The sequence below is a fragment of the Oryzias latipes genome, chromosome 1 (genome assembly GCF_053564925.1).
Source record: "Oryzias latipes strain Hd-rR chromosome 1, Olatipes_Hd-rR_3.1".
In the NCBI taxonomy this organism is placed as follows: Eukaryota; Metazoa; Chordata; class Actinopteri; order Beloniformes; family Adrianichthyidae; genus Oryzias; species Oryzias latipes.
Genome location: NC_136237.1, coordinates 43455001 through 43472787, shown reverse-complemented (window position 1 = coordinate 43472787; position 17787 = coordinate 43455001). Strand labels below are relative to the sequence as shown.

At 54.0% G+C, this 17787-nt stretch overlaps 2 protein-coding genes across 7 annotated transcripts in view; both read right to left on the bottom strand.

Annotated features, from left to right (window-relative positions):
- eml6 (EMAP like 6) overlaps positions 1 to 12354 on the bottom strand; it is a 28993-nt gene extending 16639 nt beyond the window's left edge. For 3 of the 5 annotated variants that reach the window (XR_013656583.1, XM_023953555.2, XM_023953556.2), the window contains exons 1-19: positions 11381 to 12354; positions 10303 to 10462; positions 9469 to 9567; positions 9333 to 9401; positions 8904 to 9089; positions 8612 to 8747; positions 8303 to 8504; positions 8087 to 8224; positions 7559 to 7812; positions 7198 to 7407; positions 6849 to 7016; positions 6445 to 6551; positions 6274 to 6374; positions 6012 to 6198; positions 5832 to 5937; positions 4632 to 4725; positions 4417 to 4517; positions 4147 to 4349; positions 3689 to 3800 (exon numbers count right to left, since the gene is read on the bottom strand). Coding sequence is in view for 4 of the 5 variants with exons in the window: in XM_023953555.2 (XP_023809323.1) it covers positions 3689 to 3800; positions 4147 to 4349; positions 4417 to 4517; positions 4632 to 4725; positions 5832 to 5937; positions 6012 to 6198; positions 6274 to 6374; positions 6445 to 6551; positions 6849 to 7016; positions 7198 to 7407; positions 7559 to 7812; positions 8087 to 8224; positions 8303 to 8504; positions 8612 to 8747; positions 8904 to 9089; positions 9333 to 9401; positions 9469 to 9567; positions 10303 to 10462; positions 11381 to 11577 (2830 nt within the window). In the remaining variant the exon portion in view is untranslated. Of the gene's footprint in view, positions 1 to 3688; positions 3801 to 4146; positions 4350 to 4416; positions 4518 to 4631; positions 4726 to 5831; positions 5938 to 6011; positions 6199 to 6273; positions 6375 to 6444; positions 6552 to 6848; positions 7017 to 7197; positions 7408 to 7558; positions 7813 to 8086; positions 8225 to 8302; positions 8505 to 8611; positions 8748 to 8903; positions 9090 to 9332; positions 9402 to 9468; positions 9568 to 10302; positions 10463 to 11380 lie in introns of those variants that run through there. The other 2 variants (XM_023953559.2, XM_078949283.1) reach the window with 2 other exon arrangements.
- Positions 12355 to 14542: 2188 nt separating this feature from the next.
- Positions 14543 to 17787, bottom strand: part of LOC101164035 (spectrin beta chain, non-erythrocytic 1) — a 25142-nt gene continuing 21897 nt past the window's right edge. For both annotated transcript variants that reach the window (XM_023953567.2, XM_023953570.2), the window contains 4 exons: positions 17704 to 17787; positions 17459 to 17632; positions 17294 to 17336; positions 14543 to 15361 (listed from right to left, as the gene is read on the bottom strand). The exon at positions 17704 to 17787 is cut by the window's right edge and continues 128 nt beyond it. In XM_023953567.2, the coding sequence (XP_023809335.1) occupies positions 15167 to 15361; positions 17294 to 17336; positions 17459 to 17632; positions 17704 to 17787 (496 nt within the window). In that variant the 3' untranslated portion in view covers positions 14543 to 15166. The remainder of the gene's footprint in view (positions 15362 to 17293; positions 17337 to 17458; positions 17633 to 17703) is intronic.

Here is a 17787-nt window from a genome sequence, read left to right as displayed (position 1 = left end):
GGGTCAGACAGACGGGTCAGACAGACAGGTCAGACAGACGGGTCAGAAAGACAGGTCAGACAGACAAGTCAGACAGACGGGTCAGACAGACAGGTCAGACAGACAGGTCAGACACAGGGTCAGACAGACAGGTCAGACAGGTCAGACACAAGGGTCGGACAGACAGGTCAGACAGATGGGTCGGACAGACAGGTCAGAGTGATGGGTCGGACAGACAGGTCAGACACACGGGTCAGACAGATGGGTCGGACAGACAGGTCAGACACACGGGTCGGACAGACAGGTCAGACACACGGGTCGGACAGACAGGTCAGACACACGGGTCAGACAGACAGGTCAGACACAGGGGTCAGACAGACAGGTCAGACAGACAGGTCAGAGACACGGGTCGGACAGACAGGTCAGACACAGGGGTCAGACAGACAGGTCAGACAGACAGGTCAGACGCACGGGTCGGACAGACAGGTCAGACAGAGAGGTCAGACACACGGGTCGGACGGACAGGTCAGACACACAGGTCAGACAGACAGGTGAGACACAGGGGTCAGACAGACGGGTCAGACAGACAGGTCAGACACACGGGTCGGACAGACAGGTCAGACATACGGGTCGGACAGACAGGTCAGACAGACGGGTCAGACAGACGGGTCAGATGTGGGTAGGACAGACAGGTCAGACACACAGGTCAGAGACGTGGGTCGGACAGACGGGTCAGACAGACAGGTCAGACAGATGGATCAGACAGACAGGTCAGACAGACGGGTCAGACAGACGGGTCAGACAGACGGGTCAGACAGACGGGTCAGACAGACAGGTCAAACATATGGTTCAGACACACGGGTCAGACACAAGGGTCGGACAGACAGGTCAGACAGATGGGTCGGACAGACAGGTCAGAGTGATGGGTCGGACAGACAGGTCAGACAGACAGGTCAGACACACGGGTCAGACAGACAGGTCAGACACAGGGGTCAGACAGGTCAGACAGACAGGTCAGACACACGGGTCGGAGAGACAGGTCAGACATACGGGTCGGACAGACAGGTCAGACAGACGGGTCAGACAGACGGGTCAGATGTGGGTAGGACAGATGGGTCAGACAGACGGGTCAGACGTGGGTCGGACAAATGGGTCGGACAGACAGATCAGACACAGGGCTCAGACGGGTCAGATGTGGGTAGGACAGATGGGTCGGACAGACGGGTCAGACAGATGGGTCGGACAGACAGGTCAGACACACGGGTCGGACAGACAGGTCAGACAGACGGGTCAGACAGACGGGTCAGATGTGGGTAGGACAGATGGGTCGGACAGACGGGTCAGACAGATGGGTCGGACAGACAAGTCAGACAGATGGGTCGGACAGACAGGTCAGACACAGGGCTCAGACAGACAGGTCAGACACACGGGTCGGACAGACAGGTCAGACATACGGGTCGGACAGACAGGTCAGACAGACAGGTCAGACAGACGGGTCAGACAGACGGGTCAGACACACGGGTCGGACAGACAGGTCAGACACAGGGGTCAGACAGACAGGTCAGACAGACAGGTCAGACACACGGGTCGGACAGACAGGTCAGACACACGGGTCGGACAGACAGGTCAGACACACGGGTCAGACAGACAGGTCAGACACAGGGGTCAGACAGACAGGTCAGACAGACAGGTCAGAGACACGGGTCGGACAGACAGGTCAGACACACGGGTCGGACAGACAGGTAAGACAGACGGGTCAGACAGACGGGTCAGACAGACGGGTCAGAGACGAGGGTCGGACAGACAGGTAAGACAGACGGGTCGGACAGACAGATCAGACACATGGTCAGACAGACAGGTCAGACACACGGGTCGGACAGACAGGTCAGACACACGGGTCAGACAGACAGGTCAGACACAGGGGTCAGACAGACAGGTCAGACAGACAGGTCAGACACACGGGTCGGACAGACGGGTCAGACAGACAGGTCAGACAGACAGGTCAGACAGACAGGTCAGAGACACGGGTCAGACAGACAGGTCAGACAGACAGGTCAGAGACACGGGTCGGACAGACGGGTCAGACACACGGGTCGGACAGACAGGTAAGACAGACGGGTCAGACAGACGGGTCAGAGACGAGGGTCGGACAGACAGGTCAGACACACGGGTCGGACAGACAGGTCAGACACAGGGTCAGACAGACAGGTCAGACACACGGGTCGGACAGACAGGTCAGACACACGGGTCAGACAGACAGGTCAGACACAGGGGTCAGACAGACAGGTCAGACAGACAGGTCAGACACAGGGGTCAGACAGACAGGTCAGACAGACAGGTCAGAGACACGGGTCGGACAGACAGGTCAGACACACGGGTCAGACAGACAGGTCAGACACACGGGTCGGACAGACAGGTCAGACACACGGGTCAGACAGACAGGTCAGACACAGGGGTCAGACAGACAGGTCAGACAGACAGGTCAGACACACGGGTCGGACAGACGGGTCAGACAGACAGGTCAGACAGACAGGTCAGAGACACGGGTCGGACAGACAGGTCAGACACACGGGTCGGACAGACAGGTAAGACAGACGGGTCAGACAGACGGGTCAGAGACGAGGGTCGGACAGACAGGTCAGACACACGGGTCGGACAGACAGGTCAGACACAGGGTCAGACAGACAGGTCAGACACACGGGTCGGACAGACAGGTCAGACACCGGGTCAGACAGACAGGTCAGACACAGGGGTCAGACAGACAGGTCAGACAGACAGGTCAGACACAGGGGTCAGACAGACAGGTCAGACAGACAGGTCAGAGACACGGGTCGGACAGACAGGTCAGACACACGGGTCAGACAGACAGGTCAGACACACGGGTCGGACAGACAGGTCAGACACACGGGTCAGACAGACAGGTCAGACACAGGGGTCAGACAGACAGGTCAGACAGACAGGTCAGACACACGGGTCGGACAGACGGGTCAGACAGACAGGTCAGACAGACAGGTCAGACAGACAGGTCAGAGACACGGGTTGGACAGACAGGTCAGACACACGGGTCGGACAGACAGGTAAGACAGACGGGTCAGACAGACGGGTCAGAGACGAGGGTCGGACAGACAGGTCAGACACACGGGTCGGACAGACAGGTCGGACAGACAGGTCAGACACACGGGTCGGACAGACAGGTCAGACACAGGGTCAGACAGACAGGTCAGACACACGGGTCGGACAGACAGGTCAGACACACGGGTCAGACAGACAGGTCAGACACAGGGGTCAGACAGACAGGTCAGACAGACAGGTCAGACACACGGGTCGGACAGACGGGTCAGACAGACAGGTCAGACAGACAGGTCAGACAGACAGGTCAGAGACACGGGTCGGACAGACAGGTCAGACACACGGGTCGGACAGACAGGTAAGACAGACGGGTCAGACAGACGGGTCAGAGACGAGGGTCGGACAGACAGGTCAGACACACGGGTCGGACAGACAGGTCAGACACAGGGTCAGACAGACAGGTCAGACACACGGGTCGGACAGACAGGTCAGACACACGGGTCAGACAGACAGGTCAGACACAGGGGTCAGACAGACAGGTCAGACAGACAGGTCAGACACACGGGTCGGACAGACAGGTCAGGCAGACGGGTCAGACAGATGGGTCAGACATGGGAGGGGCGACTGAGGAGGTCCAGACCTTTAGAGGACGGGGACAGCGTTGCTCTTTTGATGGCGTAGGTCTTCAGACAGCGCTCGAACATGTCGTCCCACAGCTCCACGACCCCATCCTTTCCCCCCGTCACGAATCCCTGGAGGGGGGCAGAGGTTTCTGTAAATATTGGCGCATTTCCACTTTTATCTGTCATGTCAGTTTCACGCGTGTTAATAGAAGTCATCAGACCCCACAGTTATGTTGTGTAACCATGGCAACTTCTGTTTCTTTTCCTTCCCTGGGGAGTACAAATGAAGCTCCAAATAAGCAACGCTGATGCTAACACCGCCAGCGCCACCATGTGCATGAAGAACAGACGGGTGGAGGTTTTGAGGGTCACTTCATCACTACATCCCCCATCCCCTGTGTGATGTCATGTTCCTCCAAAACGGTGTGGTTCTTCCTCTGTGTGAAGGGGACATGAACGTTTGGAGGACGCTCACCTTATCCAGGGAGCACATGGCGAACACCGGCCCATCGTGAGCTTTGATGGTCTTGATGAGAGTCGTGTCTCTCCAGATGTAAACGTCTCCGTTTGTGGCTCCGGAGAAGAGCAGATCCTCAGATCGACCATAGCACGCTGACATCATGGTCTCCTGTCTCCCCAGGTTCCCAAAAATCCCCCTTCTAAACGTCAGACCGCCACCTGCAGGATGAGCGAAGCTGTGCTAGTCTCCATCACGGCGCTCTGTGGGAGCAGAAGGACGTCTCACCTGAATGCTGCCAGAACTTGATGTGTTTTATCCCCACAGTCACCAGTTTGTCCATCCTGAAGGGGTTGCTCTTCACCACAAAGATCTTGTCTTTGTGACCCCTGCAGGACAGGGAGCAGAGCTCAGTTCCCACCCAGCAACACTTCCTCAGGTCAGACTGTCAGCTCACAGAGGAAGCTGCGTGTTGGAACCTGAAGGAATCCAGGTGTGCTTACCTGGCTTTGGACAGCCTTTCCCCTTTCTTCCAGTCCCAGATGACGATGCTGTGAGACTCATCAATTCCCACAGAGATCAAACTCTTTCCATCCGCTGGCAAACGATCGGAGAGACAAGCAAACATGATGTAGAGGAACCCACCTGTGGCTCAGAACTTCATGACCATGAAGATGCAGCGTACGGCTTTGTCAGTGGAGACCACTTCTAATCAGTGAGTGTGGTTCCTATGGACACAGTCGTGTCTTTCTGTGGTTTTGCTCTAAAAACAACAAAGTAGACTCTTTGTTCATCTTTAGTGCTGCAGCATTTGGAGGTTTTGAGCTACGATCACTCCACCGTTGGAAACACGGGTTCAAGCGACCACTTCCAATCAAAAGTTTACGTAAACGCGCAGAAATGTACGTTTTGGGGTTCTGCGTTCAAAACTCTCACATTTATTGCATCACTACACAAGTTTCTACGACTGGTTTTAGGCTCTGCGTACATAACATGCCGCCATTGAACGCACGTTAAAGTTAAACCCGGTCCAGCTGTCACCAATCAGGGACTCGGATTTGATAGTGACGTATGGGTGGCATCCCTTATAATTCATGGAAGTGCCAACCACTTGACAACTGATCATGGAAGAAAAATCAATAACTGGCTGGAAATCTACGACACCAAGTCTTTCATATTTCTGAATAGAGCTGTGAAAGAAAAAGTCTGGAGCAGATTCACCAGATTTACCCCGTTAAGACATTTCACACCAAGACTTGACGTACTGCAGGTGGCAGACATGAGCTAGGAAACAGTAGAAGAAGAAGCCCCTCCCTGCTCGTCCAGTGTGAACACCATAGGCTGTTCACGCTTAGCACATTTTTGAGTACAGGTCACATGCCCAGTGTGTCCATAGCTTTTTGCTGCGATGCTGCACTGAGGCATGTTGATACAAACACGGAAACAGGAAGTATGCGCTAATTCAGACACCGTCTGCTCTGTTAAAACGCCACGTGTGGACTTCTCTGGGACAATTTGTAAATGGACACTGAATGGAGAGTGGTGGAACCTGCTGGGCCTCAGTACAGTGGAGTACAACAGAGTACAGCCATAAGGCAGACGGTGTATCTGGACCTATAGCTGGTTTGATAAACATTTCTGTAACACCTGACAACAGGTGTGGTCAAAGCGAGCATTTGCGGGGCATAACTTGGCTGCAGCACCTGTGAACTCCAGGGCACATACGCCCCTGTTGTGTTGTCCTCTAAGCAGGGACAGGCAGTTCAGGGTTTGGGTGTCCCATACATGGATGCCCGGGTCCCGCCCCACCTGAAAACAGATGCAAACAATTAAAACCTCACCTGTGACCTATGACCTGGCCGTGCTCGGATGGCCAGCTGTACCTGAGCAGAGGCAACGTAGTCTTTCAGTGGATGGACTGTGAGGCTAAGGATGTCGTCATCGTGTCCGAGGTAGAACCTCTGGCTGTGCTGCAGACGGTTGTAGACCACGCCAACAGCAGCCACGTGATAGACCACCTCCCCCGTCTGACTGTAGTACAGGTTGTTACGGCAGTCAAAGCCGCGGTACCTGCAGGAGGCAGGAGACAGACATGGACCCTAACCCTAACAAGCACAAACATGAAGCATCACAACTCAGTTTTACCCGTGAACAAATTGAAGGCGAAGCCCCTCCTCCGGAGCTTTCTGTCGCTTCAAAGACCCAATCAGCTTCTTCCTAAGTTGTGGGAGGTCCTCCTTGTAGACCTGGGAGGGAAGCGAGCTCAGTGACCTCCGCGGAATTACTTGTGTGCAATCCTACGTATATCATCCTCACCTGACGTTCGTAATTCGTCTGAGATTCTTGTTCGATGTCCGAGTCCAGTTCCGGGATATCTGATACATCTGAGTCGGACTCGCCGCTGTTGGAGTCAGCGTAGCCCTCTGAAAATGGGAAACTGTTACCACCTTTCCAGGCACAAGTCTCTGAATGTACCGGAACAACAGAAGATTCCCTGGCGTTGATTTCAAGTAAATGTAGTTTGGGTCTTTCAGAGTTCAAAAACAACACATGTGTAACTTGGCTTGTCCAGGAATAACTTTATGTTTTTGTATTAAACCCTGAAGATGTTAGGAAAATGTGTGCTGTCTGCCAACAATTCACTGCTGTGAGGAAACAAAACACCTGATGCAGAGAAGACTAGCTGGCACAAACACTAAGACGCTGAACTTAGAGGCTACCTTGAAGGAGAGGCTCTAAAACGCCGTTCATGACTCCCTCAGGAAGGAATCTCCACTGGAAGACTGCGTGGTCGGCCCCCCCAGTGGAAATGACCCACTGCAGGTCGTTGGACCAGCGAACATTGGTCACATGGGCAGAGTGGCCGATGTACTTTTTAAATTTGGCCCCTGGATCAGAAGAAAGACAATGAGGAGTTGTTCTAGTCCCAGTCCGGCCCCTATAGTACCTGAACCCAAAAAAGGTACTAAACTAAAACCAGTGAGGCTCAAGAACTCAGGCTTGATTCTCAGACATTTAGATTCTTGGTTACCAAGAAGGTCTTTAAGTAACAGAGGAACACAGACAGACCTTTCTTCAAGCAGGGGAACCTGAAGAGTCTGATGAGGCCGATTTCATCCCCGGTCACCAGCACCGCATTGCTGTAGTTGGCGTCCACAGAGTTCACATTAGTGGCACTAGAATATTTGGGCCAGATTCCATTCACCTCAGGTCCAATAACCCCTGTCCAGGTCATCCAGTGGATCCCTTTTGCCTCCTCTTTAGGAACCAGCTTTCCTGCTGCAGAAGAACAAGACAAATCCCAATGCTCAACCCAGTCTATTCTGAAGCACAGAAACCCAGGAAAGGTGAGTTCCAAAGGAGCTCAGCAGAAAGCTGTTCAGATGAACTCTGTAGTGTAAAAAAACACGGGAAAACAGAAGATGGGTACCTGGCATTCTGAAGAAGAGCCGCTCTCCAGCACCATCGTTAGTCTGCAGGAAGCGACTGTCAACAGACCAGTCCAGGTGGGTTATGAAGGAGCTGGAACGGCACTCCCCCACCTTCTTGTAACGCTGGGACACAGCATACACATCCACCAATCCGTCATTAGATCCTACCGCCAAGAAGGAACTGTCTGGAGAAAACTTGAGCTCGTGGATGACTTCCTTCCTGTCCTTGACGTGAACAACCTCTGTCATGTCCCTGCAGAGGAGGCACCAAAAACTCTGCTTTGTCAGTCCAAAACAGAAATATCAAACAAGAGACAGCAAGATACGGGTACAGTTCAGGAAGTCTACTTTAGCTTTATCTGTATCTGCTGTTCATAGACAAAGTTACTACGGCAACAAACTCACACTAGGAGCTGTTCACCTTTGTGAAACCAGTTCTGATGTATTCAGGATTTCAGTTCTGTTTGCTACTTTAAAACCGGCCTGACATCCCAGGTAAGGAGCAGTGAAACAGTAGAGAGGATCACCTGACTCGCAGCACCGTGAATGACCCATCCTTCATGCCCAGAGCCAGTTGAGACCCATCACTGTTAAAGCAAACACTTCGAACAGACTCCTCCATGTTACAGCGTGCCAGCAGGGTGTGGTCAGGAAGACTCCAAAGCCTGAGACAGGTGACAGACTTGCAGGTGAGTCATAGGTAAAGGACAGATGGCCTGCTGGTGCCTTTGGGTTCCACCGACCTTACTGAGCGGTCGTCGCTCCCTGTGACAGCAACTGGCTGCTTGGGGTGCAGAGCTAGCGCCCACAGCTCACCCTCACTATGCGACTGCATCAGAAGAACTGGTTTGTCCCGATCACGAACCAGCACCTCAAAAATCTCGCTGTCCTGAGTCCCAGCAAGAATCCGGTCCGCTTTCCAGCAAACACTTCGAATCGACAAACCTGAATGGAGAACAGTTGCAGATGAAACATGGCTGATGGGGGAGGGGCTCAGTGCTCAAGACATATTGAGAGAGGCAAGAAGAGGCGGAGCTAAAATGATGTCACACCTTTGTAGCCCTGCTCCGTCTCCCTCAGGTCAATCTTGGTGATGGGTTTGAAGTCAACGTCCCACAGACGGATGCAGCCATCGCGCCCTCCGGTGGCAAACCCCTCCTCACACGCATGCATGCTAAAGATTCCTGCCTGCGGCAAAAGCAAAACCCCCAACAGAGCAGACGCTGACATTACCCATAACCCCTTCACATGAGGGTTACTTCACTGAAGGAGGGGGAGGGGTTTGGATCTCCACCTTCATCATCTTTTGAGTGTTAGCATGTGTTTGTCGGGTTTTGTTTGTACCCCATGAGCGGCCTGGATGGTTCTGACCAGAGCGACTCCCTTCCAGACGTAAACATCTCCGTTCAGCGCTCCAGAGTACGTCAGCTCATCTTTGGCCGCAGACACACACAGGATGGTCTGCAGATCCCCCGTCTTTCCAAAAATACCTCGCTTTGGAGTCAAAGCGTTCCCGCACAGAGTCCAGAACTGCAGGGATCAACAGCCCCACGTTAACATCCAGTGAAGCCTCATGAAACACTGAAGCAGAAGACTGTTGGGTCAAAGAGATGCTTTGTGTTTTACTGCGCTTCAGGTCAGATCATGTACAGCTAAAGGGTCACTGTTGTCCTTACACCACCAAAATCTACATGAAAACGTGCCCTCCTGTGCCTCAGTAGCAGACTTTCACTGATCTTGCTCCTTTTATTGGGCTCTGGGGGCGTGGCTTACCTTTATATGCTTGACCCCGCAGCTGACGAGCCGGCTAGACTGAAGTGGATCCCAGCAGACATCAAAGATCTATGAGCAGACACACCGGTGAGGACGCTCTCCCTGAGCGATGTGCAAGTTTACAGCAAAGACCTACTCTGTCCGAATGTCCGGTTGCCGTGGCGAGGACTCGCCCCCTCCGCCAGTCCCAAACGCAGATCGTGTTCTTAGCATCCAGACCGACTGAAGCCAACCGCTGTGGGAACAGACAGAAAGCTGTGAGGCTTTCATTCTGTCTGAAGATCAACAGACCCCTTCGAGATCCAAGAGTCCCAAATCTGTGCTTTGATCAGATAAAGAAACCAACAAAAACGTCTAAAGTGTAAAACACAGATAAGAACTACAGGCACCCACATGGGGAGTAACCCCTACAGGGGTTGACCTGTAAGGCGGGAATTGAACGTTCTATCTTCTCATCAGAGGACCACTCTACCACGCCTGCCCTTTTCAATGGGGTGGTGTCTAATGTTTGTTCATGACTTGCTCTTCAGAACCTGACTTCCTCTCTCTAACTGCATTTGGCTTTGAGAGCCCCACCCACTCCACTGGCTGCCGGGGTAACTGGCTATAAAAAGGAGTTCACATCGGGTACCCCCTAACCCCGGACTGCTGCCCCCCTACAACAGAAGAGCCTGCTACCCACAAGTTCAACCTCCTGCTTCTTTTCATTTGACAAGCAGTCCAACGTCCTCTCTGATGCTCCTGGATGGCGGGAACAGCCCTTTGGGACATTCCGACCTTAGCGGCAGAGTTTAGAATTGTTTCTTCGCCTCTCACGTTGTTTAATAAAGGAAAAACGCAGCTGTTTCCATGGAGTTTGAAAGCCGCTACCCCTTCGTGTAACAGCATCGACGTCTGCGACATCACCACTCTAAAGCCTGAGATATCACGGCCACCTTAGAACCTGAGATCGCAGAGGGTGTGGTCTCACCTGGCCATCCGAGTCAAAGGTGAGACAGGCGACTCCGTGAGTGTGAACGTCCCTGAGGATGGACACCGTCACCATGGCGTAAGTGTCCCACACACAGATGTACGGGTCCTTTCCCACCTGACCCGTTGCCACCTGGATCTTATCCGGATGGATCGCCAGGCTGAAAGACCGTTGGACAGAAACAGTCTGAGACTCGGGACTGGGGGTCACATGATGTGCATAAAGGGTTGTTTCCACGCCTGGCAGTACTGAGCATGCCCACAGCCTGGTGGCCTGTCTGTGGGTTCAAGTCCAGTTAGCAGCAACAGAGTCACAGAACCAGTAATAGTTGGTTCCGTCGTGACCGTTCTTTGAAAACCAGGAGTCCCCGTTGGAATGGTGAGAAGACGAAAACAAGTCCCCACAAGATGAGTCAAACCAGAACACGGCGCCGTCTGATCACCATCTTCTGTTTGACCACAGCTGCCGTTACCTGGTTCCCCCCAGTCAGACTGACGCACCTAACTCCAACCACATTCAGGATGGTTTGGTTTCTATAGAGCCTGCATCAGAGCTCAGGGACTCCCCGGTTGGGTTCTCTGACCTTTGACCTTTGCTCGTGCATGCTGACTGCGTGTTTCCAGTTGAATGTGGAGATAGGACCCCCTGAGAAGGGAAGGAGGGTCGCAGGTGTTGGGATCATCAGAGGACCAGCACCGCCCCCTGCAGGCTGCCTCAGCCAATCACACGGCTGCCCGCGGCTGTTTCTGCGAGCTCACTCCGAGTGATGAGGTCACATGGGTGACACAAAGGGCGCCGCGCTCTGCGGCGGCCGTCACTCAGAGAGCAGCGGCGAGCTCAGTCCTGTCCTCTCAGCTGGTTCTGCAGGGATCAGCAGATCCGTCTGCAGCTGATGGACGGCAGAAACTGCAGCGAAAGCGGAAGCCTGTCTTCTGATCGGTCCAGCATGAAGGTCATGTGACCCGGGGGTCACTTTGGTCTCTGACCCCCCCACAATTACTGAAGTAAAAACTGGGCCCAAGTGCTGCCCCCCACTGGCTCTAGGCGTCAGTTTGTCATGTTGATCCCCGCCCCTTACCTGATGATGTCATCATTATGTCCCAGGTAAAACCTCTGGGTGTGTTCCCGGGTGTTGAAGACCACCCCCACCCCAGCCACAAAGTAGACCAGCTCCTTCCCCGCCGTGTAGAACAGGTTGTTCCGGCACTGATGGCCGCGGTACCCGTAGATCCACTCCAGCCTCAGCTGACACCGCGGCGCCGTTTTATCCGTCATGGTGGCCCAGACCCCACAGGACCAGTACCAGAGTTCTGAGCGCGCTCAGCAGGAGCCCGGCTCCATCGCTGTGGTTCCGTTCTCAACTTCACCTCCCATGATTCCACAGTCAGAGCGACCTGATGACATCATACGGCGCCCAAACCCCCTGCTGCACCTAGAGCCATCCTCCCTGTTCACGGCCGGGTCAAAGGGACCGTTTGGACCACAGAGGTTCTGGTTCCAAACCAAAGTCCTTTCATTTGGTGCAAGGTTTTATGCAGCAGAACCTGCAGAACCCAGTGGAATGTTTCAGCTGGTCCGGATCAAAGCGTTTGGGTCATCTGGGTCAGAACTGAACTCATAGTATACTGGGTCATTTATTCAGACTAAATGATTCAAGTTTGCTGGAGGAAGCACGATAACCGGAGCTCAATCACCGTCAGAACCGGCGGTTCCGTTTGGCCCGGAGGTTCATGTGTGGATCCGCCAGAAGCTCTCGTATTCGGGCTCGGTTCCGTTCTAAAAGCGGTGTCGTTCCGGCGTATGAAATCACAGAAAATCCCTCCGCCATATGTTCCGCCTCAGGCTCGAACCCTGAGATCCCTCCGCCATCTGCCTCCGAGGTTCGGAAGAACCCCGTCCGCCACTGACGGACCCGCGCGCTTCCCGCCTCACAGCAGCCCGAAATCCGTAAAAACGACGAAGCAAAGAGAGAATTAACGGGAGCCCGGGATCACCGAGCGACAAGTCAGACACCGTCAGGGCCACTTCCGGCCGTGACTTTCAAAATAAAAAGCGTAAGCTGACATGATTAGGTCAAGGTTGCCTGTAGAAGAGAGAGAGTAAGGTCAAAGGTCACTGAAGACGTTAAATGAAATATTCACAAGATGATGAGAGAAAACACAAAATCGTTAAAAGATGCAGAATAATCAAATTCTTTTAGTTTTTCCCAGGTACATTAAAATATGTCATACTATTTTTATTTCATTACATTTTTGTTTAAAAAAACTTAAAAATGCAAAATCATTTAAAAAACACCAAAACAGTTGAAACAGATGAAGGAAAAGCCTGAAGCTAAAAACAAATGTAAATATTTGTGATGACGCTGAACCGGTCCAAGATGATCCATGAGCCGAGCAGAACCGGTCCAAGATGATCCATGACCCGAGCAGAACCGGTCCAAGATGATCCATGAGCTGAGCAGAACCGGTCCAAGATGATCCATGAGCCGAGCAGAACCGGTCCAAGATGATCCATGAGCCGAGCAGAACCGGTCCAAGATGATCCATGAGCCGAGCAGAACCGGTCCAAGATGATCCATGAGCTGAGCAGAACCGGTCCAAGATGATCCATGAGCCGAGCAGAACCGGTCCAAGATGATCCATGACCCGAGCAGAACCGGTCCAAGATGATCCATGAGCCGAGCAGAACCGGTCCAAGAACATCTCATCAGTTCAAGCAGCTTTTTGTTTGAAGGAACAGCCGTGAACTTCCTGTTGGATGTTACTTCTGTAAGCCTCTACTTGATGTGGAGGTTAATCTCTGCTGCGGTGCATTCTGGGAGCTGCAGTCTCTTCAGAGGTCAGGTTTTCAGCTGGACAAACATCTATAGAATGATGATCAAATTCCAACAGTAATTGATCAAACTAAAGGGAGTTGGGTCATCTAGACCCACTAGACAGAGCTCTGAACCTTTTTTCTTCAATGATTTGTGATCTTCACTGGTGTCCATGGATTACATGAAATCTTTCCACCTTTATCCACCTTTGTCACGGTAGGGGGAACACCTCAATGGAAGGGGGGGGGTCATCTAAGATAGCACAAGGGTTAAACTCTAAATCTCAGAAAAGGGAAGAAGAGACGGAGACTTTGACCGTCTCCTTAAAGGTTCACGGCCTGGAATCTTGGGAAAAACTCTCCTTTCTTCCGTTTTCATTTCATTACAGAGCTCGGAGTGGAGCTGCTGCTCCTCCACATCGGGAGGGGCCAGCTGAGGCGGTTCTGGTCCAGATGCCTCCTTGACATGTCCCTGAACCGGGGGCTGTGGGGGCGTGATCTCCCGCTCCGGTCCAGTGGTGGGGGTCTAGTTCATGTGTGGGTGGTTGGTCCCTGGCATCTGTGGGTCGGGGGCCCTAGCTGCTGACCGGCTGCTCTGTCTGCTGTGGCTCTGGGGGGGGGGGGGGCGCCGCGTGCTGGTGTGTGTACGTGTGTGTATGAGCATCAACACATGTAATAGAAGTTCCATATGACGCCCCTCCCATGACCTTGTATTATCACCCCCACCCCTCGATGGATGCTGCGGTCTTTTCAGTGAAACCCATCACTGCTAAAGATGAAAAGAACTTCCTGCTGTTCATTTAAGAGGTCATGTTTGTGACAAACGGGCTTAAGGAACCGTTATTGACATGTTTTTCAACGCTTGGGTAGCATTGATTCTGCTCCTTTCTTTGTATTCGTGATCCTTTTAAGTTCATGTTTTACTTCGAAGCCCATCGAGACGACTTTTGTTGTGATTTTGGGCTATACAAATAAAATTGAATTGAATTTCTGTCTTTATAAAGTGGAGTCATTCTGTCTGAAGACCCTCTGCTGCAGATGTTTGTGGGACGTTTCAGTTCCACCTTTTTCCAGCGGCGTGTCCATCCATCACTGTCTGTAGATCTTTTCTTCTTACGCTTCCCAAACCTTCTTTCCTGTAGCTTGACGTTGTCTCCATCTTCGGCTGACGTTCTTTCTCTGTTAAGGCCTTCGGATCTTGTTTCTTGATGAGCAAACTCCATTCTGGTGACGTCTTCACTCATTGTTTCGGTCTGCAGGCCGTCATCCAGCTGCGGCTCGGTCAGCATTTGTTCCAGGAAAATGGTTTGAAAGCAGCTCTGATGCTGGTTTCTCTGGTCGGGGTCATGTCAGAACAGAGGAACCCAGCTGGTCGCAGCAGCACCATCTTTGCCGTGGGTGATGTGGACAGACAGACGCAGAGGGCGGGGCTTTTCAAAGCTTTAATGACATCACAGGAGCCTCTACAGGTGAGCTCAGACATGAGAAAAGCCTCTAAATACTCAGAGCTGCTCCTCCCTCCTACAGACGCACCTCTGACGGGCAGCGCGGCGCTAACTTCAGCGGATACAAGAGCACGGCGGGGAGCTGGAGCCAAGCGGGTACATGCAAAAGTACGCGTGGACAGTGAACGCCTCCTCACGGGCGCCGAGCAACCGAGGCAGTGCAGAGAAAGTGGGAGGAGCGAGCGTTGGTCCAGTTTGAGTCGGCTTCACCGAACAGACTAAAGTACAAAAATACAAAACCACAGCAACTCAAAACGTCAGAAACCATGATGGCAGAGCTGTGACATCACTAAGCCACGCCCTCCACATCAAACAAAGAAATAAAATGATTTGCTGAAAGATGGCGTCCACCTGTCGGGGCCCGCGGCTCGGGAAGCCCTGTTCCAGGTGGATTCTGGGAAAAGCAGGATGTGGCAGAAGAGGGGTGTGGCTGCAAACTCTGACGAGGTGATGCTAACTGTAGATTAGTGAGCACATACTCTGCTGAGGGCGGAGCTCTGACACGGAGCTCCGCCCCCAGCTTCCTGGGCTCCGCCTGGTCGGCGTCACTGCTTCTTCTTGCTGAAGAGGCTGAAGCGCTTCTCCTTCTTGCCGGGGCTCGACTCGGTGGTCAGCGTGATGGTGGCCGGCAGCGTCTGAGCGCGCCCAGACACCGGCGTGCCGGGGAAGCTGCTCTGCGTGTCGGTGAGTTCAGACGCGGCGGCGTTCAGGATGACCTGGATCCAGGAGCTCATTTCCTCCTGTAAGGGGGGGGCAGTCAGAGTCACGTGACATGTGGGGGGGCTGTGTCAGCTTCAGGACACCTCAGTGTTAGCTTAAGGTCAACATGAGCTCTGATTGGCTTCTCAGCCCCATCAGAACATCTACTGATGTGAAAGACTGGACCTCACCTGAAGGACTCACCTAAGGGCCTCACCTGAGGGCATCACCTAAGGGCCTCACCTGAAGGACTCACCTAAGGGCCTCACCTGAAGGACTCACCTAAGGGCCTCACCTGAAGGCCTCACCTGAGAGGCTCACCTAAGGGCCTCACCTGAAGGCCTCACCTGAGAGGCTCACCTGAGGGCCTCACCTGAGGGCCTCACCTAAAGGCCTCCCTGATAGGCTCACCTAAGGGCCTCACCTGAAGGCCTCACCTGAGAGGCTCACCTGAGGGCCTCACCTAAGGGACTCACCTAAGGGCCTCACCTGAAGAACTCACCTAAGGGCCTCACCTGAGAGGCTCACCTAAGGGCCTCACCTGAGGGCATCACCTAAGGGCCTCACCTGAAGGCCTCACCTGAGAGGCTCACCTGAGGGCCTCACCTGAGGGCCTCACCTAAGGGCCTCACCTGAAGGCCTCCCTGATAGGCTCACCTAAGGGCCTCACCTGAAGGCCTCACCTGAGAGGCTCACCAAAGGGCCTCACCTGAGGGCCTCACCTAAGGGCCTCACCTGAAGGCCTCACCTGAAGGACTTACCTAAGGGCCTCACCTGAAGGCCTCACCTGAGAGGCTCACCAAAGGGCCTCACCTGAGGGCCTCACCTAAGGGACTCACCTAAGGGCCTCACCTGAAGGACTCACCTAAGGGCCTCACCTGAGGGCCTCACCTAAGGGCCTCACCTGAAGGCCTCACCTGAAAGGCTCACCTAAGGGCCTCACCTGAAGGACTCACCTAAGGGCCTCACCTGAGGGCCTCACCTAAGGGCCTCACCTAAGGGCCTCACCTGAAGGCCTCACCTGAGAGGCTCACCTGAGGGCCTAACCTGAGGGCCTCACCTAAGGGCCTCACCTGAAGGCCTCACCTGATAGGCTCACCTAAGGGCCTCACCTGAAGGCCTCACCTGAGAGGCTCACCAAAGGGCCTCACCTGAGGGCCTCACCTAAGGGCCTCACCTGAAGGCCTCACCTGAAGGACTCACCTGAGGGCCTCACCTGAAGGACTCACCTGAGGGCCTCACCTGAAGGACTCACCTAAGGGCCTCACCTGAAGGACTCACCTAAGGGCCTCACCTAAGGGCCTCACCTGAAGGACTCACCTAAGGGCCTCACCTGAAGGACTCACCTAAGGGCCTCACCTAAGGGCCTCACCTGAAGGCCTCACCTGAGAGGCTCACCTAAGGGCCTCACCTGAGGGCCTCACCTAAGGGCCTCACCTGAAGGCCTCCCTGAGAGGCTCACCTAAGGGCCTCACCTGAGGGCCTCACCTAAGGGCCTCACCTGAAGGCCTCACCTGAGAGGCTCACCTGAGGGCCTCACCTGAGGGCCTCACCTAAGGGCCTCACCTGAAGGCCTCACCTAAGGGCCTCACCTGAAGGCCTCACCTGAGAGGCTCACCAAAGGGCCTCACCTGAGGGCCTCACCTAAGGGACTCACCTAAGGGCCTCACCTGAAGGACTCACCTAAGGGCCTCACCTAAGGGCCTCAACTGAAGGCCTCACCTGAAAGGCTCACCTAAGGGCCTCACCTGAAGGACTCACCTAAGGGCCTCACCTGAGGGCCTCACCTAAGGGCCTCACCTGAAGGCCTCACCTGAGAGGCTAACCAAAGGGCCTCACGTAAGGGCCTCAACCAAAGTGACTCACCTGAGGGCCTCACCTGAGAGGCTCGCCTCACCTGAGAGGCTCACCTGAAGGCCTCACCTGACAGACAAACCTAACGGAGAGGTCATGACCTCGGAGGAGCGGCTCACCTCGTCTTTGGCTTGGAACAGGTACTCGTTTCCATCTGCGACTCTGAAAAAACAGAAGGGGGGGGTTAATTTTCCATCAAAGCCCCCACATTCATCACAACCGGAAGGTCGTGCAGCCTGTTCCTGGCGTTACAGGCTAAGCTCCTCCCCTCAGTGCCTGCCCACCTAAGCTTGAAGACGTATTTCTTCTTCTTGTAGTCAGAGGCGACGTCGCAGGTGGCGTCCTTCAGGCTGACGGGGGGCTGGTTGTGGTACGCCGCCCCCTGCGCCGCCGCCTTGCTGTCCTTGAAGAAACTCATCTCCTGGTGGCAGACGACGCAGTAAACGTTGTGCCACGACCTGCCGATGCCACAGACGGGGTCAGATGAGGGCACAGACGGGGCACGCCGTGCAGTGGGGGAGGGGCTTACCTGTTGGAGGCCTTCTTGTTGTGTCCCTCCCACTCGTGCTTGCGGTGCAGGAGGCCCTCCATCTGCACGGGGGAGTCCTGGCTC